This window comes from Anabrus simplex, chromosome 2 (genome assembly GCF_040414725.1).
Source record: "Anabrus simplex isolate iqAnaSimp1 chromosome 2, ASM4041472v1, whole genome shotgun sequence".
Classification (NCBI taxonomy): domain Eukaryota; kingdom Metazoa; phylum Arthropoda; class Insecta; order Orthoptera; family Tettigoniidae; genus Anabrus; species Anabrus simplex.
Window position 1 is genome coordinate 998,101,188 of NC_090266.1, and position 24,947 is coordinate 998,126,134.

Here is a 24,947-nt window from a genome sequence, read left to right on the forward strand (position 1 = left end):
AGAAAGTTTTAGAAAGTCTTAAAAGATGTTGGTCAGTGTCATAGACGGCCATAGTGGAGTAGGCGGCGCAGTTACAAAAATTAAAGCCGCAAGATTATGGCCTGCCATTGGATTTCTACATCAGAATGCAGGAGGTCAAAAGAAATGGAACGACTTTATTACCGCTTAGACGTGTGTTGTGTGATCAAAGGGGCACACATAGAACATTTGTAGAGTCAGAATCCATCTATCCAGCACCTGTCATCAAAGATCTTATCCGGTTTCTAACCCTATACTTGATGAATATCTTTCCTTAATGTTACCTACATCAAAGCAGCAGCCAATTAGGTATTCAGTCTTCACTTCCAGGCAATCCATACAGGATTAAACACGCATTTCCACTTTCATCGTCTAGAAACCCTAGTGTAAAGTAGAATCGGCCTTCCTCCCTTTCAGTCTACTACTGTTCAGTGCGTGTCAGAGTGCAATACTTTTTCGGCAAGCAGGGCACTCGGGAGTGGAAGAATACATTAATATCAGTATGTGTGACGCGTTTAATGCACCAGTGTACAAAAATATATGTGATCTTTCCAAACTATACACCACAATTATTACCTGTTCTGTGTCAAGATAATGTGTACATCGAGACAAATCCATCGTTCAAAATATCCTAATTTTTCAAATTGTACTCGTCCTTACCAGTCTTTGATTTATTTGCTACATACATGGAACCACATCTTCTCCTATTGGTGTATTTATGAGTATACGTGTATCTGCGTATCATTATCTCTCAACTTACGAAGAAGAATACTAGGGGTGTGTGTGTGTGTGAGGGAGGGAGGGAGAAAAACTAAAAGAAAAAATACTAGTATAAGATCAAGAGTAAAAGAAAAGAAATATAATAATAAATTAACTAAAATATCTATTTAGGAAGGAAAAATATTAATGGAGAGTAATATCCTTTGATAAAAGCAGTACGTAAACATAATTAAATATATAGCAGATATTTAAAAGGATCTTGAATTCAATAATTCTGAATATAATAAATTAACAAAACACTTAGGCAAGAGGCCACATCCCTCTTCCATCGCCCTCTTATTTTCACATCCTTTTATCCTCCTCCCTCTCCCATCACATTTCCCTTACCCATCCGCATCTATTGGCCAGAGAGAAAGCGCAACTCCCCAGGAGGCCTGCCTCACCCCTTCACAGTGGGGAATAAAAATTTATTTTGCCTATTTGCTTGCTTGTACCTTTCAGTCACCGGTCGCAGAGTAGGCTTCAGCCTACAAGTGGCCATGACTGGTCCATGGTCCGAAAATTCTGCACTCCAACCGACCAGCTGAGCAGAGGACGGGCGGCCATGGCTTTACTATGGCTCTACACCTCTGCATTGAGGAGACGGAGAGAGATTGGTTCCCACCTTCGGCTGTCCTGAGAATGGTTTTCCATTCTCCCATACTAAGGCGAATGCCGGGACAGTTCCTAATATAGGCCACGGCTGCCATTCCCACACTTCCTCTACCACCTCTACAAATCTCCTGGCCTGAGAGATGGTATCACCATCTAAGAGGCCCCCCCCCCCCCTTCTGAAGAGGAACGAAAACAATTTAGTACCGGTAGTCTGACACCTGGTTCATCACTGTGTTCTTCCATGGACTAAAGGATCGTATCCCCAGTCTGCAATATCTGGTAGGACTTTGCCCTAGAAAGGAAAACATTCATTTTCTTCCGTGCTGAGTTACTACAATGGACTCTTAATTTAAAGTATTCTTTTATGAAGGGGGATGGATCACCCTGAGAGAACACCCTCTCTCTGTCCAGGAGAGTGAGCGTGGTAAAGGAGGAGAGAAAAGGAGATGAGATGGATAGAAGGGTATTGTAATATATTAGGGGTAGGTTTATACTTTGTTTCATGGCTAGGGTGGGGTATGACACAAGGATATACTTTTATTTATTTGCTTTCTAACACTTCTAACATAGGCTTTTTTATCATGGTACGGCTTACTATGGAATACACTATTAGAAACATGGAACTGAAGTGATAGCAGTATAGGGAACAAATATAAAAATAAATAGATGGGCAAAACTACCATGAAGGCAGATGGACTACACTGTGGCCTACTAACTACTGTTGCACGGATTAAATTACATATATAATCAATGATGGACAATGAAATTATGTACTAGAATAATACATTGAATATTTAGAGGAAAAATAAATAATAAAAGGTAGGACTGTGGGGTTAATGACGAGGTGAGCAGACTGGTTGTCCGAGTGGGTAACTGTTATCCGCTGATGTTGATCATTACTGGAGGTGTGGTAGGATTATGGATAAGGGTTCATCTCAACAGAGTCTGTTTTTATGGAGGCAGTCGGTCTGTGTGTGGGGTGAGGACGAGGTGGTAATGAAATGGTGATAGGGTGAATACGGGGATTTTAGGGTCTTCGGTGGGAATTGGGATGTGAATGGATCATCGAGGAGTCTCACGAAGAGTACGGAAGGGTAGGCATCAGGTTCGGGCAAAGGGAAGATATCTTAAGGTCCTTGGTATGAAATAAGGGAGAGAGACGATATACGTTGGCCACGGCTGCCCAGGTGGTGTGACCATTGGTGATGGTAACGGGGATAAATGACTTGTGGGTGAGGAGGAGGTTAGTGTTAAGTCCGCAGCTGGTGCCGGCTGGATTTTAGGTTTAGGAAGCGGGGCTGAAATTTAAGGTTCTGGTCTTAACGATGCCTAGGTATTTCAGGGATGGCTGAATATGGATGGGGTCTCGTCGATAGTGGACCAGAGGTTAGCAGGATTGCGGGTGATGAAAAAGAGTCTTTCGAAAGGTCGAATTTAGGATGGATTGGGCTTTGGAAGAATTGAGGCAGAGGTACCTTCGCTTGCACCAAGAGGAAAAGATGTCCAGAAAGGGCTGTAAGTTATTATTGATACTCTGGATGTACGGGCGCGGCACTATGATGGCAGTGTCATTGGCGAATTGGAGGATTCGCATAGGTGGTGGTGTTTGAGGGACGTAGGCGACAAAGAGCATAAAGAATAGTGGGGATAGGGCGGGAAACTTGGAGTACTACTACTGACATGGGGAAATGTTTCGAAAGACGGCAACTGAGTGATATACAGTTAGTGCAATCGGTGAGATAGGATGCGAAGAATTGGATGAGGAGATAGGGAGTGTAAGGAAGTGGAGCTTGAAAATCAGGATGGGGTACCACACAGAATGAGGGGCCTGTTTAAAACTGAAGGTGATCAGAAGGGACGGGCGGTTAAGTTGAAGTTGTTGACTGTTGATTGCATGAGGCGGAGAATCTTGTGGGTCGGTGGTGAGACCTGGATGGAATCCACGCTGGGATGAGTGTAATGAGTGAAGGAAATTCAGGTAGGGGTGTAATCAACAGATAAGGATTTTGTCAAGGATTTTGACAAGGATTGTGTTGAGGCAGATGTATAAATCTAGGTCGGAAGGGTCTTTTCTGGATTTAGGAAAAAGTAGCATTGTGGATCTCTTCCAGGAGGAGGGATAGAATCCTGAGGTATGCGTGAATTATACAGGGCTGCTAGGAGCATATGGAGTTCAATAGAGGCTTGATGGATATGGTCGGTACCTGGGGTGGTGTCATGGGGACAGGCTATTGCACCGGTAATTTTGGTGGCCACTATGGGGTGTTTAATATGGGTGTGAGTGTGTGAGTAGGGGAAGGTTGAAGGGAGAGGGAAGAATGGATATTCAGGTAAAGGGCAGTACTAGACAGCGATGAGGAGCGGTAGGGAGAAGGGGTGAAGCGCTTGCGGAAGTGGAAGGAGAAATATCCTCCAACTCTTCCTGGGTGTTGATGGAGATTATCTATTGTGGATGATGGGGTAGGGAGGGGTGCTGTGTTGTCCGAAGAGGGAGGATAGCTTGCGCCAGAATTGGGAAGTGAGCATTTAGGGAATTTAGGGCAGTGCAGGTCTGGGACCAGTTTGTCCAGCAGTTAGATTTTAGGTAGTCGGAAACGGTTCACGTAGTTTGACGGTGGAGGAGAAGGAAATAGGTGTCGCATGTGTGGGAGTATTCGGATGGGTAGGACTGGGATATTTTCTGGAGGTGAAGAAACTTGGGTGGTAGGCGAGATTTTGACGGCGTGCTCAGTGAAGTTGGGGTGTGTATTTCTGAGGGATTGTTTATGGTGGTTTGAATGAAGTTTGATAGGGTGTCAACAGATTGGGTATCAGGTCAACAGATTGGGTATCAGGGAGAGTGGGAGTTTTAATGTGGGAGGTATCTGGCAATGTATTCACAGTAGCCTGGCCAATTGGTCTTTGCGAAGCTCGGTATTAGACGCAGAGGAGATGGTTTTCAAAGAGGTTTGTGTGAAGATATTTGGAGTAGGATGGGAAGATGGACACTGCTGATGCTGGGAAGGTAGGAAATATTTATAAGGCGGATTAAGACGTTGTATGGAACGACAACGTCAGGGGTGTTTGAGTGGAAGGGCTGAAGGGACCTAGGAATGGGATTAGGAAAGAATCAATACGGTGGAGCAAGGTGTGGAGGTATTGGATATCATTTGGTGAGTGCCTATGGAGGTTGAGGTCACCTAGAATTAGGTAGTAATGGAATTAGGTGTGAAGGAAAGTCATGAAATCCATGGGAAAAGGACGGTGCTGGCAGGTGTCAATTGTGGCCAAGTAAAGGGTCCTGGGTCGGAAATAAATGGTGGCAATCATGGATTCGGAGAAGGAATGTGGATATGGGGGAATGTGGATTCGGGTAGGGAGAGATGGGTGTACGTCAACGGCTGCACCCATATAACTGATCTCCAGTGGATGATCAGTTCGATGGATGGTGTAGCTGAGTAAGTGGGCGAATTATTGGGGACGAAGCATGGTCTCGTTTAAAAGAAGACAGTGGACTGGGTATTGCTGGTGGAATATCAGGAGGTGAAGGTGCTTTTTGGATAAGGACTGTTGTGTTGAGGGAGTGGAAAGAGATGGGTGCGGAGGATCTGGTTCTGTTGGGACGACTATCCTTAATTAAACAAGGGTTTCTATGTGTTGGAATATGAAATGGGCGTTTAGGCCAGAGTTAGTTGTTTCAAAGTGGTAACTTAAGGCTTGAACTGCAGCTGCCTGGAGGTGAATTCGGACTAGTTGACGGGAATAAGAGAAAATATTGAGGAGGAATAACGTGAAGAACCTAATGATATCCTCTATGGATGGTGGGGAGAAGATGGGGTTGGCAAGAGTGGTTAGAGAGTCGATGGTTTTGAATAGGAAACCAGATAGGGGCTGTTTTTGGAAGGGGAGGGCCTGCTTTGCAGAGACGGGAATATGTGGTGTGGGCCTGATGACAGGTTTGCAATGAAGTGGAAACTGGGTAGGTAGGATGGGATTGTGAACATTGCCCACAGAACAGCTGTTGAGCCCTGTATTGAGGGGTACTGTGTTCATTTGCAACACAGGCACCTCTCGCAGCGTATGCGCTACGGTGGAGGAGCCTTGGAAGTTTCTGCCCAATAGTGCTGTTTAAAAAGCAACACTACAGTCAACAGCAAGTTATTAACATCGGTGGTGGTAGGCAAAAGTATTCTGACCATACAGGTCGGGACAGATTTACGAGTATATGGATATGTTTTGATACTGGTTTCCCACTTCCGAGGCTCCGATCTGCACTGATTTTTGGCTTTCATTAGGATGGGTTTTCCACTTCTGCTGCCAGCAGGTGATGAGTCCGCTCCTAACATGGAGTTCAGACGCCTCCTTCTTTTTCTTTGCAATTTGCTTTACGTCGCACAGACACAGAAAGGTCTTATGGTGACGATGGCATAGGACAGGACTTGCAGTTATAAGCAAGCAGACGTGGCCTTAATTAATGTACAGCCCCAACATTTGCCTGGCGTGAAAATGGGAAACCATGGAGAAACGTATTCGGGACTGCCGAAAGTGAGGTTCGAACCCACTATCTCCGAATGCAAGCTCACACCTTTGCGACCTTAACCGCACGGCCATTTGCTCGGTCAGACGCCTTCTGCAGCCGCCCCTAACCTGGGGTCAGACATTGCTTGATAGGTTCCTGTGCAATTTCCTCCACTGAGAGGACCATCACTCCACCTGAGAGAACTCATCCACCCGAAGCCATTGGTCGTCTTTGGGACCGAGTTATTTCTCACCGCCTGACACTCAGCGCTGAGTCGTTGGCTGTACAGACCCAATTACCGTAGCAGACTGGACCGGCTAGACAAGAAACAATATTAGTATCAGTATATATCAGATATTTTAGACATAAATCAGTGGTATGAACACTAGAAGAAAATTTTGATATAGCGATATGTGGAGACTGATAGATTTGAATTTTGTGTGAGAAATTTAGTTTGTTTATCTCTTCAACTATATGCTATATGCCACTGAGATACGTTAATTTCCCCGGTCTGTATGGTCTTAGAATAGCGTAAATTAGGTAAAATGTTGAATATTTACCGTTAAGGGGAAAGTACAGGGTAACAACTTCAATGAAGGGATACCAGCAGATGGTGCGCATGCTGTGGATCAGGATATATTAGGCTAAGAAAAACATCCTTCCATTTCTTTTCTTAATAATTCTGAGATAGGTCGATATAAATCGTTGGAGATTTTATAAATTTTACTCTTGCTGTTGATATGACATACTGATTATTTTTAATAGGCCTACGATTTGTCGGCGATTGGTTATCAATGTACAGAAACTGAATATTAGTAAACATGTTACTCTCTACTGTAATTCTCCGTCATACAGATTTGTATGTTATGAATTAGTTAACTTAATTAACATATTTTTGCATTCTGAATTTTATGTTGTAATCAATTTTCAAACAACCTTATATATGGTAGTCTATCAGATGAAGAACTCTCTCCACAATTTGTATCACACGATATTGAGAACTTTAGACATTGTAATTTTATATTTACTCACAGACACTGTGCAGTTAAGGAATGTTGCCAGATACGTGAGCTCCAGATTTAATATTGGTTATGTTTTAATTACAGTTTCAGATTGACGCTTTGACCACTAAGTGTCCTGAGGTACCTAGTGAAATCCTGGACGATTATGAAGTAATTTTGAAGGAGGTGCCAAGTGAATGCTGTAAGAAGCCGCACTACCTCGCTTGCAAACATGATGGTGTGCTATATAAGGTAATTTTTAAGCCATTTGTTTGTAAAGAGAAAATACAACCAAGTGTGCAAAACTTCCATATGATTTTTCTCTCTATTAGCTTTCTTTTAGAAATTAATAAATACATCATGTCTCCTCCTCAATGCTGACTTCATTATACATGTGATATATATCCAGACATCTATATAGTTAGTGCCCTATCCTAAATAGGGGCTGCCTGGCCGAGGTGGTAAAGGCGTGCTCGGTTCGCCCGGAAGGACGTGGGTGCGAATACCCGTCAGGAAGTCGTAAAATTTTAAGAAACGAGACTTCCACTTCCGGAGGTGCATATGGCCCTGAGGTTCACTCAGCCTACACCAAAAATGAGTACCAGGTTAATTCCTGTGGGCAAAGACGGCCAGGCGTAGAGCTAACCACTCTACCCCATCACGTGCCGCGGTTAACAATGGTGGAAGCCTTTACCTTCCACTCCTCCAAGGGCCTTCATGGCATGTACAGAGGTGTCTTTGTCTTTGTCTTATCCTAAATAGTAGAGACTGATGGAATGTCTGTATCCAATAATAAAGTAACTCAAGAACTGACATTTAATTTGTAAAAGTAGTGAAACGTACTCCACTGAAATGAAGGAAAATACATACCTGTGCAGTACGTACATACCTACATACATGCATGCATAAATTTCTAAAATATCGAACTAAACAACGTTTTATTCCTTTCTTGTATCTTGCCGAGCTACACAACATCCATTGTTTATGTTCTACTGCCATTGACATTGGAAATAAGGGGGCACATTCGTTCCTAAATTTAATGTGCAAGATGCACAGGTCCACTATGTAAAAGTAATTTTAAAAAATAGTTAGTTGAGCAACAAAGAGTAAATTGGCCACAGTTCACACAGGTAAGTCATACGGGAAGGAAGGATATATTATTAATAACAAAAGAAGCACGTATCAGTAAGTTCATCAGCATGAGTAACCTGAGCCCATTCTTACTATTTTGTCACTCGTCTTACTTATCTACCTGAAACATCCCTGATAAAAAATAATTTCAAAGAAACTTGAAGTATTCTGAGAATGAGATAAGTGTACTGAGACTTGTGATATGGGATATGGCTTCATTTTTTGTTAACACTTCAACTGCTATGGGTTAGTTGGAGCTTGTTTTAGAGAATATATTGCCACTTCCTGAACAACTATGCGAGGCGATTAGTGACAAGCCTAGCTTTTAATCTGGATACGGACAATCATTGAATACAAGTGAGTACAGGTAGCGAATCCAATGTTCACTGTAGAATGTCACATCGCCAGAAAGTATGGTATCGTAGTATGGGATGCCGTTGCCAATGGTAGCGATCATGGAACACTGACACTGGTACACCCAGGAATAAATTCTGTATCCCCACGTGTTTCTCTTCCTGAAGCAGCTCCTGAATTATGTATTCCAACACGATAATACCCATCCGTAAATAGTACGTGTGTCACTTGATATCCTTACTGACGGCAACACACTTGCTTGATGCGGACCCTACCCTGTTACCCAATAAATATTTTTAGAACAATATGGGAATGCAACTCCGGCCAGGACGAATATGAAAGGTCTCGAGAGCCACTTCCATCAGCTGTGAAACTATTTTCCTCGGGAACACATCAGTCGTCTCTTACATACATATATACGTACATACATACATACATAAATACATACATTTGCAGACTATTAAGCTTTTCAGTATTTAGTGTGCAAGTCCATGTAAATAATTTATACACCTTTATAATACCTTGTTGTATGCACAGTGAATTCTCCTACGTCTACAATTATTGCCTAGAAATAATTAGCTGTGGAGTCTACCATCTACTTCTAGTCTCGATTGGCTTTTCTTGCCCTCTATATGCAAGTCCATTTGTCTCGTAGGTAACATACCATCACATCATCTGACTCTTATCACTGAAGCTGGCTGGTATGCTCAGCTTCATACAAAATATTCTATCCGACTTGACTGTTATCCATTTATTTGTGAAATCCTCTTACCTGCGTTCCTATTTCTTTGTACAAACATTCTCTCTACTTATTTGTAAGTTTATCATAATACAATATCCAGTGTTCGCCCAGATTTCGGTCTCATGCGGAAGAGTAGGCCAGGAAATAAATAATATGAGGATTATTTGATTAGTGTACAAGTAAGAACTACACTCGTATGCAACTCCACATTCACTCCATTACTTTTCCTAAACTTCTTTTAGATGTTACTCTCTCCACACTATCATCATATCGCACTAATACACAGTATATCTTCATTGTACTCTGTTATGTCCTTCAGTGTTCATCCTACAAGCCTCTGTAAATAAGCGAAGATGTTTTCTCAACCCTCTCTTTGCAGTTAATACTGTGGTCTACTCCTCACCTGCATCTTTTGCCTTCAAATCATTAAAAACTAAGGCCTTGGCCTCTCTCTGCTTCTCTTATCTCCCATGACTGTGTCCATTCTTTTCCCACATAACCTATCCTTCTCCATTCACCTTACATAACTCCACCATCGAAATTGATTCATACACAAATTCATATACGTGACTAGGCCATGCTCTCTTCATGGCGACTGTTCGTCTGCCTCTGATCTCACCAGTTTGTACCAACAACAATTATCGCTACAATCATACATATTACAGTACCTCAATTTAATGAATAAGGTATGCTGATTCCACTCAAATTTCACTACCACACAGCAAAGTTGGTCTGCAAATAGAACTATTAAAATATAATTTCCTTCACACTAAATATTGTTGATAGCAACTAAAAACTAACTGTGTTATCTTTACTACATCATAGTTCAATTTCACTACCATCCTCGGAAAATTTTCTTCTTGAGCGGCATCATTTGTACATACTAATTTCCATGTCATTCTAGTTGCAGTTGCATTCTACCCCAATGCTCACAGAATCCTTATAGTCTACAGAAATACCTTTAATAACCTACCTTTGATCCCATGAACCTTCAGGTTTGTCAAAATCGCTTTCCCTGGTATTATGTCATGTTCCCTCTCCAGATCCGTGAAACATAAGTACGTATTCTGCTGGCAGTATATCTCAGTCACTTGGTGTATAACACAAATTCTGTGCTCTGAAATAATGTGCATTTTTTCTTAATCCTATTCTCTTCCTATTATTGGTCTCTCTTTTCTGGATTGCCTGTAAAAGCCCTGCCTACTATGAAAGAGTTACTTTGACAGAATTTGCACTCTTTCCTGCTCCCTTGCTTGTCCTATCAGAAATGACCTTACCCCAATCCCATGTTAATCCTATTACCCTCTAAGGCCATTAACTCTTCTTTACTACAATATTACAGCGTCGCTGTTCGAATTTCGTCTATTCCTGCTGCCTCAAGATAAATATTTATCATCCTCTCCACTTCCTCTGGCATGATTTCGTCACCTAATAATTCTCCTCTCGATCAATTTTGTTGTTCAAAATTGTACGCTCCGGAAAGAATTCTCTGGTACCCGACGTAGCCTTTCCACGATACTTCCAAATTCCTCCCATGATTTCCTTTCAAAATGTACATAAGGTACATACTTTTGTTTTTCTGTCTTTCTTCTTTCTTTCTTTCTTTCTTTCTTTCTTTCTTTCTTTCTTTCTTTCCTCCTTACTTCCATGTACTTCTGTCTATTAACTACATCAGTTCTCTTTTGGAGTCTTCATCTTTTTCGCTTTTACGAGCTGCCTGACAGCATAATTCCACGAAACATCTGTTTTCCCCCATCATTACACACCGATATTCCAAGACATACGGTATCCTTCACATTTCTACTACACCATCACTTTGTGCCATCCATTTTCTTTACATATCGTGGATCTGATCACTGTCTATTCTTTATTTTGAAATTTTTCCATCATCATACTTCTGCAGAAAGACTGCAGTTTCCCCATCTTAGGCCTAGAAATACACAGTTTACTGCACATGAGATAACTGTATATTTCTGAATAATTCGTGGGATATATTTGTAGTTCGTATAGAGTTCCTCCATTCAAAGTCAGTTATGATATAATATGTTGTTAATAACTCCATACTTCCAATAAAGGTCCAGTAAATGTTTCTCATTCTTGCTATTTTTCATATCTTCCCCTCATTTACTCATTACTTTCTTGTACCCTTCAGTGCCGTTTCCAAATGTTGCATTGAAATCACCCATTAATGCTACATAGTCTTTGAGTATTGAATCACTTACGCTTCATGAAACTTGTCGCACTGATCTTTATATACTCTTTCATAAGAAGAATATATTGCGACAACCCTGTTCATAATTCGTGCAAGCACTAAAAAGAAATACTTGAAATATTTGCATTTTAAGAGAACATCTCAATATCCTCAAATGGTTTCATAAAACGAGCTTTTGTTAAATTTAGAAATGGAGAGTTTAGAACATCGAAGACAGAAAGATGCGGAAAAGTTCATATATACCTGTAAAATAATAAATTCGCAAATTGATAATCCTGTGTTCCTTTCCCTCCTGAATTTCCATGTGCCGCACCCAAATTCAAGATTTCATTTAACATGTTGAAATAAAAAAGCTAGAACGTCTGCTCATCAAAATTTACCACTTTACAGACTATGCAGTATCTATAACAGTGCATCTCGGAAAAATAATGCTCTTGATTTCAGTACAAACATAACAATATTTAAAAAGAATTCATGGCAGCAAGAAAGGTCACGTAATTGATCCCACAGTCAGTATGGAGCATCACACCCGCCAGCCTTTATATTCCCGTTAATGTCATAATAACCAATGTACTTTTCTTTGATATATTTTTTTGCGTTTCCAAATGTTAACGCTGTAGACTGTATACTGTGTTATTAATTGTTATCAATTGTGATACTTTTATTTATGTAATTAAACTTTGTTCTTATGGCAATGCAGAATGTCTAGAAATTCGTTCAGTTTTTCAGTAAAAAGGATTAGATTAAGATTAGTTTAGAATAGATTTAAGTTAGGCTAGGTAATATTAAGTAATAATTATTTGTAAGTTCTCTGTGTATCGCAAAGAATGCTGCTGTAATTGGGATGAAAATCTTGTAGCAAGCAATAAATTAAATTATATTAAATTAAATTAAATACTTGCATCACATGTTCATTTGCATGTTGAACAGTTTAAGTGGCGTGCTATAGTTTCCCTAATTAACAATACTATTCTACATACATCGCCTTGCCCTATTAATACCATGAGAACACTTTATAACCTCTTTCTCGTTATCTTCTTTTAGATGAATATCGTTAATTCCTAACACGTCCAGATGCATTATCTGATTTACAATCCACGAAAATTAAAATGAATTGACTTACTGGTTAGTACAAAAATTAGGTAAAGAATTGTACGAAAGTATTCAAACTCGATAGAAGACCTTGCACCTTATTTCTGAATGATAAGGGTGTTTTGAGAAGGTCAGGATTCGATCTTAAGGAAAATTTGTTTCAAACATCAACGAGAACTGACATGTGTACACTAACATAACATTCTGCATCAGGAACTACGTAATAGTGAGGCTGAAAGACTAACGTGTTTGCTTCTTAATCGTAAGATCCCGTGTTGAGTACCGGATACCCACATTTTATGCTATGTTTTTGTATGTAGTTAAAGCACAAACATCATTACTGTATATTGAATATTAAATACAAGGCTGCAGTGTTTTGATCAAAAAGTAGATTAACTAATATAATAAAGTAAAATAAAATACAACTAGATTATTGTTTCGCATGAAACATGCGTAAAAAAACAAGAATTACAGAAAAATAGTATTATACCAATGCACTATTGCAATCAATATGAGTGGAAACTCAATATTTTGCTGCCAATATCCTCACAGTATCACAATAAAAAATAACCAAGAGATATGTTCAGAAGCAAAATCGCAATAATAAACATAAATGACAACTAGCTGAAAACTCGTCAGGACATGACGTTCATTGGGTTAATTATTCATTGAAGGATTTCCTTATATACGACATTCCATGTACATTTTTAAAATTTTCTTTGGGTAGCAGAGACACAGAAAGGTCTTACGGCGATGATGGGATATAAAATGCCTAGAAGTGGGAAGGATGTGACCGTGGCCTTAATTAAGATAAAGCATTTGCCTGGTGTGAAAATGGGAAACCATGGAAAACTATCTTCAGGGCTACCGACTGTGGGATTCGAGCCCACTATCTCCGGAACGCAAGCCGCGCAGCCACTTGTTCGGTGCATTCCTCGTAAAACTACCTCTTTATATTATTGCAACTTTCAAATTTCGCTCTCTTGACATTGCTACATTTAACTGGCCATGGCTAAAAACTGGCACAGGGGTAAATAGAGACCTTCACGTCCCTTGAGGTTTATTGATTGTGATACAAAATGGCAAGCAAAGTGGAAATTGATACCTCTTGAAGGAAAATGGAAGTGTTTTATCCGAATTGTTTAAGTCAATTTCAGGTATTAGAACACTCTGTCCTGTTTTATCTTCACTTATTATTTATAAATCTAAACCATTTTCGTACATACTTCTTACAATCAGGTCCGAATCTGGTTCCGTTTACCAGCCTTTGGGAAACATTCAGATTAATGGTTTCAACTTTTAGAATAAGAATATGTGGAGGCAAAACATTAATTCCAAAGAATTCAAGAGTTGTATAGGAAATTGAAGTAGCGGTAGTGGCTTGTGGCGCTAGTGTAGGGTTTTGAGCTACCGGGTACGAGCCCAACGACTTTCAAATTAATTAATTAATTAAGAATGGCAACTTTCAAGAAAATGATGGCATATTTCGTAAAAGTGAATATTTTGCTATAAATTTCTATCACTGTGTCATCACTTGCTAAAATTCTGTCTCGTAGTTCAATAACATTTCATCCGTCACCATGTACAGAGGGATAGTCGCGTTACCGATTTCTTGCAAAAAAATTAGCAAATTCCGTTTGGAATCTCATTACCTATGATATATTTTAGAAGACTATTCAAACTCATTTATTAATTTCTATTTGCCAATAGAACTTTATCCCATATTGAGCCGTGCTAATCGAGTATCGTCAGCTGCTTTGCAATTTAATCTTAGTCTAGACACAAAACTCCCATTTAAATTTAGAGGAATTTTGAGTGTAATGTGCACTGCATGTTGTAGACTACTGCATGATTTTGCTGAGTGCACTTCTAAAGAATGGAGCATACCGCGTAGATGTACAATACATTGCTATCCAAAACTTATGAACGATGTGTAAAACAACACAGAATATCTCTGATAACTGTTACAGCATCATATGGGGCATCCTAAGGGCTTGTAAGAGCTGGTTATTTACAGTGCAAATGTACAAAATAACTGCAAATCGATAACTTAAAATTGTAAGGAGATAAGAGTCACATCAGTGAGACATCTTCAGCTGAACAATAGATTTCATTCTGCATTCATCTCCCTGATTAAAATAGTTAGCCCTCTCGATCGGACTCTGAGGATCATTGGTTTTCTTTGGTTTAAGTTCTGAAGAAGATGATATTTTCAGCTTAATTTACTTCTGAATCACTTCAATTTTGTTTCCAAATATCATATTTGGATAACGTTAACAACTTGTAATCCATTGTGGAATGCTCGACTTTGTTTTCAATAAAATTCCGTAGTATAAAACTGTGTATATCGTCATATGATGGAGGAACCTAATAGTCCATTGAAACTGTCACTACAGGAATACTGATGGCATCAGGGAATAAATACTCTTCTTTCCTGGAATTCTCTGTACACATTTAATCCACCAGCCTAGTATTAAAGTATATAGATTCTGGTGGTCTTATAATACAACTGAATTCACATTGACAACTGGGCTATATTTGTGTATAACCATTATTACAATTAGAATGTCAGGTTCTGACTTACTTGATTTCATTCCTATTGTTCCAAATGGTGTGGCCAATGACAAGGTTCTTGATTTCTCTCCATGTCTTTCCGGTATTCACAGCCCCACCTTCAACGCTGTGCCTCCAGGATTTCTTTGGACGATCTCCCTTTCGTGTCTCCTGTAGGTTACAATCCAAGACTGCTATCTGAGTAGCCCCTTGTGGTTTCCGTGCAGCACAGCCACTCCATCGCCACTTCACTTTCTTTATCTCATTTATGGCAGATTGTTGGTTTCTCATTTCTGAATGGGCTGTATTTGTAATTACGTCTGGTAATCTTAGGGTTAATGATTCATTGAAGGCATTGATTCATCAACATTTAAAATTGTTAGATGACCTGAATGCTGACATTGCATAACACAAACGCATAAAATAGAACTGAATTTACGCTAGTGTTGAATATTCTCATCTTTATGATCTTGGAGAAGGTTTTGTTTTGTCATACCGACTTCAACTGAACAAATGCACCAACATCGTTCCTCATTATCGACTGTTCTTTGCCACTAAGGTCCAAAGGCAAACAACGGAGTCCACATCTATACTCTACTCCGCAATTCCTTGTGTAAATCAATGTTCAGTGGAAACACTGACGCTTACCCCTTTCACCAACTTGGTACTGTCTTTAATCCAACAACTGCAAACTTTAGCTCCGTAGCTCCTCTTCCATGTCTCTGAAGCACTGTCATCATAGACAGATATCGTCAGTGAAGTCCAAGTCTCCTAGGCCATCTAGCAGACCCCGATGTAGGTCTTTCTTTCTCATACCAATCACTCGCTTCTTTACATTGGTCAGAATTAACAAAGGAAAAACATGGGAAAATACATATTCCTGTCGAACTCCAGAGTTGACTGGTATTCGCACTGTTAACTTCCATCCATGTGAGACTTGGTATTCATGATCTATACAGAGTGTCCCAGGAGCAATGGTCAATATTCTGGGATATGACAGAAGCAATCATTTGAAGCAAAAACTTCATATCGACCATATGCCCGGAATAGAACACATTTAGTGTACATTTGTTTTTGGGCTAGTGGCGTGCACGTATGTCTCTTACCCATCCAACCTCTTTGATGGTTTATTGTAGCCCAGCCTACCTCATTACTTTTAACATCTTTGCTCGGGATGTCTTTCTGCATTAGACTGGACCGTTTAACGCGTAGTTGGTCATGGTGTGTTGTGAATGAAGTAGTGCGATGGATTGAGAGTGCATTGGTTAACTGTGTTTGCACACATGCTGGCTAAAATGCCACACATCTACACTAATGAAGAATATGCAGATATGGTGTGTGTTTACAGCTTCTGAGATGGTAGTGCTCCCACTGCTGTCGAGGAATACCGTCGGCGCTTTCCTACACGTTGAATTCCTGATCGTAGAGTGTTTACCAGAGTTTCCAGCATATTGTGTGGAACAGGTATTCTTTCAATTTTCTGTTTTTCTTCTGAACGTGTACTTCAATAACCAGTGCGGGAAAAGCAACGCGATATTGAAATGGGGCAGCGTCGTCCTACTACCAGCACACGGTGACTTTCTGCATGTATTAATGTCTCACGAACACGTGTATGGTGAACAATAAATGCGGAAAGCTTGTACCCACCTCAAAACGTGAAATAGTTCGAGTGTATAAGACAATATATGCGCGCTACTAGCCCAAAAAACAAGTATACATTAAATGTATTCCATCCCATTCGGAATAGGCACATGTCCATACGAAGTTTTTTGCTTGTCGTACACTTTCAAATATAATTAGTATACAGGATGAACCAAAATTCTCGCACTCGGGCGTCGCAGCGCGACTCCTCACATGCCAGCAATAAAAAAATATCTGTCACAAAAGTTCGTCCTGCGAGTATATCCGGCAGAAAAAGGACGTTGAAGAATGGCAATCTGGAAACAGTGTAACCACATTTAGGGTAACTAGCTGTGTCAGCACATAGCAGTCGTGCTGGACAGTTTGTGCAGTGGATAGAGTTTTGGGTTAGCATGCAGGAGGTCCAGGGGTCGATCCTTGGTTGAGGCGTATGTTTCTCATTTCGTAAATGTAGTCCAAGTGGTATGGTATCTGGCATCTTAATCGTCAACAGCGAATAAATTCACGCCCATGACGTGGAAAGGGCGTCTTTTAAAGCTGACCAATGAAAACGATTGTTCGTCCATTTCTAGGATCGTAGTATGTAAATGTAAATGTTTTCTAGAGGACCCGCTGCAATTGCTAAAATTATCAGATTATGGTTGTGCATTCTGATAGTGCATTATTATTATTATTATTATTATTATTATTATTATTATTATTATTATTATTATTATTATTATTATTCCACTGTCGGCAGCCCTGAAGATGGTTTTCCGTGGTTTCCCATTTTCACACCAGGCAAATGCTGGGGCTGTACCTTAATTAATGCCACAAACGATTCCTTCCAACTCCTAGGCCTTTCCTATCCCATCGTCGTCATAAGACCTATCTGTGTCGGTGCGACGTAAAGCAACTAGCAAAAGCTATTATTATTTTTTGTTGATGTAATTATTGTTGTTTCTACAGCCTGGTGAAACATGGGAATCTCCAAGTGATCCTTGCAAGAACATAACATGCATTGAAGGTTCGAACGGCGAACTATCAAAATCTGAGGTGGTACAAACCTGTTCTGAGGCCTGTAGTATGGTGAGTAGTCTTCAATTTATTAAAAATGCCATGTGATTTTCTGCGGAAAAGAACTCCTACCTTGATAAGAAGACAAGTGAAAATAATGGAGCCTAAAGATATTTTGTTTTTTATAATACCCTCTAAATTGTTCATAATTCCTCGAGGAGGCTTCTAGCATTCCTTGACTCTTTGCAGAATTGTTAGCAGCAGAAAATGTAATTGCTGATTTGCCTACGCCAGATGTCTGGATGCGTTTCTGGTAGAGATAAGGTACCCCAGAAAAAAGGCACATATCTTTTCTTAGTGAAAAACAATGAATTAGTTCTTGCCTGTCTGACAATCAAACAATCCTCCCCTTGAATGCTTAGTCGGGGTCATCCAAAACCAGTTCGTTATACAGTATATCATTATTCTTCCTGTTCCCAATTCAACCCGACTATAGAGTCTGAACAGCCCAAAAGATGGGTGATTCGATGTACGATCTACCTTGCCTCTCGCATTCCGAATATACAGCTTTTCTCATACTCATTCAGTTGTCCACACTAGTGTATCATGCATAGCACATTCTATGTACTTTCCTTCAGACTGAACATATGAGCTATTTAAGCCATACGAACGTACTTGGGTAATACATATGCACGCACCATGGCACTAAACTAAAATCATTGGATATCTTCCATTGTTCTAGCTATTTACCAATATTTCTGGCTACTCAATGCTTTAAAGGAAGAATGTCATAAACTATATTTCTGGTAAATGGTTTCTTGTGACTATTGCAGCTTGTGACAGCCCTTATAAGACAAATTCTTCATTAAGTGTGTTCAGTATCTGTTGTGGGAAGTGAGCTGCATGTTGTTGTAGTGGAGAGAACTGTAGATAGATAGATAGATAGATAGATAGATAGATAGAGAGAGAGAGAGAGAGAGAGAGAGAGAGAGAGAGAGAGCGCGCGCACATATACACAACCCAAAGTGATTAATAATATACGATTGAAATTCCACTGCACAGCCGTTTTTCAAATCTGGAATGCCTTGATCCGTAGCCTCAGTACTGATCCCTCAGCCATGTATTAGACATAAATTTTATAATGATCTTAAGTAGTACAACTAAACTTCAGTAGGCGGAGCCAGAGGTGGGATTTTCATTTTTTAAAGGGAGCATTCTCTCATTACTCTTATCCTCTCCCTTAATCAATGCACTCACTCCAATAAAAATCATTCCATCTTCTTTGAATAACGTAATATGTGCTTTGGTATACAATGTCTTTGGTATTCAGAAGGTCGTTTCGTATCTCTGAAGGCCACTGCTGGCGCTGCTGCCAAATTGAGCACGTCAAAACGGGGTTTAATGATTCATGCCAGTTTCGTGATATTAGTTGCAACGATGCCGAAGCGGATTGACCCTTACTGGGAGGGCTACATAACACCCCTTTCCAATGTTAAATGTAGGTATTCTGCAATCCAAGGTACGGTATGCGCAAGAAGCGTGATTTCTTTATATCAAAGAACGGGATCAGTTTGGTATTGAATGAAAAAGGCAAAAGCTGACTTGGCTTAGGTAATTCCAGAGGGGAAAGAACAGACAAATCCACGACCAGTCACCAGCCGTATACCAGAAGTGTGAGGAAAGTGAAGGTCCTTGTCTCAGGTGGTAACGCTTCCCCACCAAAGGACTTTCACATGTACGTTGGGGATGTCTGTTTCAACAGTTAACATCATAATCAACAAGGACCTGCAATTAGAAAAGCGGCATAAGCGCCGAGTTCACAAGCTGTTGCCTCATCACATTTCAAAACGTCGCACTAACGCAAGAAAGCTGTATGAGGGTTATCTGGCTGGGGACAGATGGAAAAATGTGGTCACATTAGACGAAGCATATGTGTACATTAGTGATTGTAACAAACGCCGCTCGATTTACTATCACCCTAGAGACAAAAAATGTTTTATCCAACATTGTATAAAGATTTCCAAGGGGTTTCATTATAATCACTGGATACTGCTACAATGGCAAGTTAACCATTCGCCGTGTCACTAATAATGTGAAGGTGAACTTTACATACTATCAACAAGAGGTTTTAACACCCATTTACAACACAGATATCCCAGCACTGTATGGGAGGGCGAAAAATCAGGTACGGGTACATCAAGATAATCCAGCCACAGCTCTCGTTCGACTCGTCCGTTATTTGAGATTATTATTATTATTATTATTATTATTATTATTATTATTATTATTATTATTATTATTATTATTATTATTAACAAATACATCGCAAATGGGAAATATCCCGGTGGCAATGGTCACTTACAGCAGTGTAACAACAAAGTTAACATAATTACCCAACAACAAACAAGCAAACAAACAAACTAGTACAACTAGCAATTCCATGGAAAGAAAATATTACAAGAAATACTACTAGTTTAACATTATAAATCCAGCATCATCATATACAAATTCACACACAACTTAAGTATTGCCAGTGCTCAACACTACGGATTACAATACTATAGGCTGAGTTTACTACTAGCTTAACACTACAAGTGATAATAAAGTAAAGTTAAAACATAACTACCTCACAACTACAACAATACGAGTACAAAGAACAATTCCATGGGAAAAAAATATGACAAAAATACTACTAGTTTAACATTCTAAATCCAGCATCATCATATACATTCTCATACACAACTTAATTATTTCCAGTACTTAACACTATGGCTTACAAAACTATGGGCTGAGCTTACCACAAGCTTAACATTGCAAGTTATAATAAAGTAAGGTTAAAACATAATTACCCAAAAACAATGGAGTTGGAAAGTGGAATCTGTGCAATTCATTCTACTGGCATTCCGGTGAAGGCACCCAATGAGTCAGCCATGGACTTCTGTGCATTTGAACACCTAAAAGGACCTTCAGAAATAGGCGTCCACGCACTATCAATGGCCTCTGGAAAGCCTGTCAGGAGGAGTGGGATAAGATGGACATGCTAGCTCTGCGAAAAACTTCGCTGCAATGGAAAACGTTGTCGGGCTTTAGCTAGAAATGCTGGCTTTCCAATTGAGCATGATCGTTGGTGGAGATATGTCTTTCCATAAGCTAATTATCCTTCAAATCTTCTCCTCAGAGATCCCGAACGACCTTCTGTATAGTAGGTAGAGTGTAGATGTTATGGAAATGAGTGAAGATAAGTGATAACGGACAATTAAGTCAAGAGTAGACATTCTTTGGGTTATTAGTGATGTAAAAAGTGAATTAAGCCTGCTGCTATAATAAAATGTTCATTTAATAAGAAATGTACTTTTTTAAACAGAATACAGAGTGGTGTCTCTGTAAAGAGACAGTTTCTGAGAGGGAAAGTTGCAAATCCAGAGTACAGTGTGCACAACGGAGTCATCATGCGTGTACATTGAGCGGATATTCAAAGAGTATTGCAACTACAGGAGCACAAGAATTGCACTAAGCCTACATTTATGTGATAAAAAGGAATATGACTGCTCGGTGTTATTGATAATGGAAAGTGCGATAAAGCTATGGAATACATGGTTCAGAGCTGCACTTTGTCTTGTAGCGTGCCTGGCTCTGTAGAGATGCACTCTGCACTATGAAGAATTAATTGATGCGAGCAAATTTTGCTTTCATACAAACGATGTTCCTCTCTGTGTGCAATGCAGACCCTGGGGATGACATCATTGAGAGCGTGTTCACCCACAACAAAGGCTATTTCGTTAGTGAAGGATTTGACAACTTTCACTCACGCCTAGTGATTACAGAGGTAATATTGACCCGCCCAGACCATTCCAGGTCATTATTAGACCCGTTTTGCTGCCACGCTTCCTACATGAAGGCAATGTACTATTCCAGTAGGATAATTCTCGCTCATGTCATTTTGCATTTTCTGCGAGTTATTCAACGTCATTCCTTGCAGGCAGCATGGCCCGAAATTTTCTCCATCAGACATTAATATGATGTGTAGTTGCGTGTTAAGTCAGAACTATAAGAAGTGTTGCAGAATTGCGTCAAGCAGACGCATGGAACACCAATCGTGGCATTGCTTGCTACTTCTAAGATCATATGCTTTTAAGAGTATAGTTTATATTGAGTATATCTTACCACCGTCGGTACACTCTGCACTGAGGAATATATGCTGTGTATGTTACCATACACCGTAATCCACCTATATCATCACCTGATTAAATCTTACATAAATTCAAAAGTACCTTCAGTGCGTATATACATCGAATAAAGAAATAACTAGAATGTATTCATGTAAAGTAAATAACAAGCATGCGCAGTGAAGTATAAATTACAAGAAAGAGGTATATGGCATATGACATAACATGTCGACAGATCAAAAATTCTCAAGTTAACTTGAATTCTAGCGAAATAGCAGTGGTAAAAAAATCACTCCAGAATAATCGACAAAAGGCAAATATTGTAAAATGTGCAAAGGTGATATACAGAGTGTATCCGCGATGATGTTATAAACTTTCAGGGATGATGGAGGACGGCAAAGCATCAATTTGAGATAAGGAACCACATACTGGAAACAATCGAGTCAAAAGTTAAGCAAAATTCTACTCATTTAAGTCCGTTTACCGTTTCACAAGCTGTTCCATTTACAACAAATGTTCGAAATTGCGCCCACCTGCATCAATGCAGGCATGGCATCGTAGCACAATGTTCTGTCGTACCAGTTCGAATATCCCCGGTGTTGTCTGAACAGCATCGCAGGCAGCGAGAATTCTTGCCAAAAGATCCACTTCAGTCTCGATAGGTGTCTCAAACATAAGGCTTTTCACGTGGACCCACAAGAAGAAATCAAGTGGGGTGAGATCAGGTTAACGAGCGGGTGCACGGAACAGGACCTCCTTTTCCTATCCACTTTGCAGGGAATGTCTCATCCAGAGGTTCAAGAATTGACGTGGGGCTCCATCATGTTGGAACCACTTCGTTGACGAAGTGCAAGTGGGATGTATTCCAGGAACGTGGGTAGTACATCCCTGAGCATCACTGTGTACACTGCTGCATTTAGGCGGTGTGGAAGAAGAAACGGGCCTACCACGTAAACAATGACTATGCCTGCCCACACGTTGACTGAAAGTTTGTGCTGATGGCTCTTCACAACTGTAGCGTGGGGATTCTCTTCGGCCAAAACATGACTATTGTGACTATTTAGCATTCCGTCTGTGGTGAAACAGGCTTCATCTGTGAAAAGCGCATACGTAGGGAAGTGAGGATCGACTGTTAGGCGCTGCAAGACCCATCGGCTCAACACGACTTGAGGTGCGAAGTCAACAGGACGCAAAGCCTGCAGTTTCTATGGGTGGTAGGGGTTTAGCTGCATTTCACGTAATACTCGCCACACAGCCATATACGAAACATTAATTTCACGTGCAACTGCTCGAGTGCTGATTGCAGGTTCTTTATATCAAATTGATCCATTTGCCGTCCTCCATCATCCCCGAATGTTTGTAACATCATCATGGATACACTCTGTACGTAAATAATATAAACGAGTAGGAGAGAAGATAGGATAGAATTGAATATGTGATATTCCTCGCCAAATGTTTGATATAATTACACACAGGACACTGGGACACCTTTTAGAGTAGAATGTTTTGCTTAATTCTTCATGTAACCCTCTTTTGAAACAGACTCCCATGCTCTGTTTTACCGACAAATTCTCTGGGTGGCAGTAAAAGGCATGTAGGTCAAAAAGTGCTGCTTTTCAGGAGACACATTTTTTAATAACGAGGATGCTTCGTACTTCTTGATATACTTCAGTAAACGGCTTTTACGTGTGAATTTTATTCTGACCTCCACATGTATCAGATGAGACATTCCCTGCAAAGTGGATAGGAAAAGGAGGTCCTGTTCCGTGCACCCGCTCGTTAACCTGATCTCACCCCACTTGATTTCTTCTTGTGGGTCCACGTGAAAAGAAGTCCTGTAAGGTGTATATATGAACAAGAAGCAACCTAATTGGCACCTCGACCTGCAGCAGCTTCATGCCACATATAATGTGTACTTTCCCAGTAACATTGTTGTGAACTGTAAAGTTAAAAGTCCATAACAACCGCTTATAAAATACTATTGATGAATTCACAGCAGGTGTTGGAAAACACTGCTGTAGATCAAGCGAAAACGCTTCATATTATTGTTTTCTGCCGCTTTTAACTTACCATTTTTTCTTCTGATCATATGCTTTTTCTTGTTCGAAGTGGTGTTTGTCCCGTTCTAGAAGCGTTGTAAGTCCTCTATCTGGATAATCAGATACTTCTGTCACCGCTTGCAACGTTACTCACCTGTGGCATGTATCTAGATGAGGTTTCTTGAATTTCAATTTCATTTTGTGGAAGTCATTTGCGTAATGCTTCTTAGAAACGGGGGTCTCTCTTATGTCTTGGTAGAGTTTGAAATTAGAGTTTGAAATTTTTCAAGACATGCTCAAGAAAATAAGCACAATAGCATGAGTTGACACAGTCGTACTTTCTCACCATATCTGCGCAGTTCTGAAATAGGTGACTGTGTTTTTCTGTTATATGTCTTCTTAAGAAGCCAGACTGGCATATGCAATTTTACCACATTGTGAGCTCGACCCTAGAGATCACATAGATGAAATAAACAAAGAATGAGATTTTTTGACTTCTGTGTTTTCTCCCGACACCCAAAGAATTTATAATATATGTTCTTTTTACTGTAGGGTTGGCAGTACATTCCTCCTCCACCGGGATCACCTCTATGTTGTGGCTACTGTAAACAGGTAGCTTGCGTGCACGATGGTCAACTTTACGACGCTGGATCTACATGGAAATCTTCAGATGGCTGCACAGATTACACATGTTTGAATGATACTTCAGGTCAGGTACGTGTAAACAGAAATACATTAATAAGGTACTGCACAATTACAGGGGTAACAATTGAAAAGTTTCAAAGCTAAAACATTTTACTTAAAAGAGAGATATTATAAAAGGAAGTGATTCATATAAATATGAATGATTTGAGAGCCTCTTGGATCTAAGAGAGAGCATCATCACCTGTCACACAGATTTAAGATTCGAATCAATATGTGAAACCAACGATTGTTAAGTTAATTAAGACAGCACAGATACAGCCTCTAGAAGACAATTGCGAAGCTACCTGACATAAGAACTGGTACCCTTGTTGACGAGGCAAGGATAAACGATGAAAATAACTATTGCGATCATGTGCTAGTTATCAGTCTCCTCAGACTGAGTAACAGACATTAGAATGCTGTAATAATTCCTACCGTAATCCAGA

At 40.0% G+C, this 24,947-nt stretch overlaps 1 protein-coding gene across 1 annotated transcript in view; it reads left to right on the forward strand.

Annotated features, from left to right (window-relative positions):
• Hml (Hemolectin) overlaps positions 1 to 24,947 on the forward strand; it is a 586,263-nt gene that overhangs the window by 436,281 nt on the left and 125,035 nt on the right. Inside the window, exons 73-75 of the mRNA XM_068226073.1 lie at positions 6,997 to 7,143; positions 17,565 to 17,684; positions 24,370 to 24,531. Of these exons, the coding sequence (XP_068082174.1) occupies positions 6,997 to 7,143; positions 17,565 to 17,684; positions 24,370 to 24,531 (429 nt within the window). The remainder of the gene's footprint in view (positions 1 to 6,996; positions 7,144 to 17,564; positions 17,685 to 24,369; positions 24,532 to 24,947) is intronic.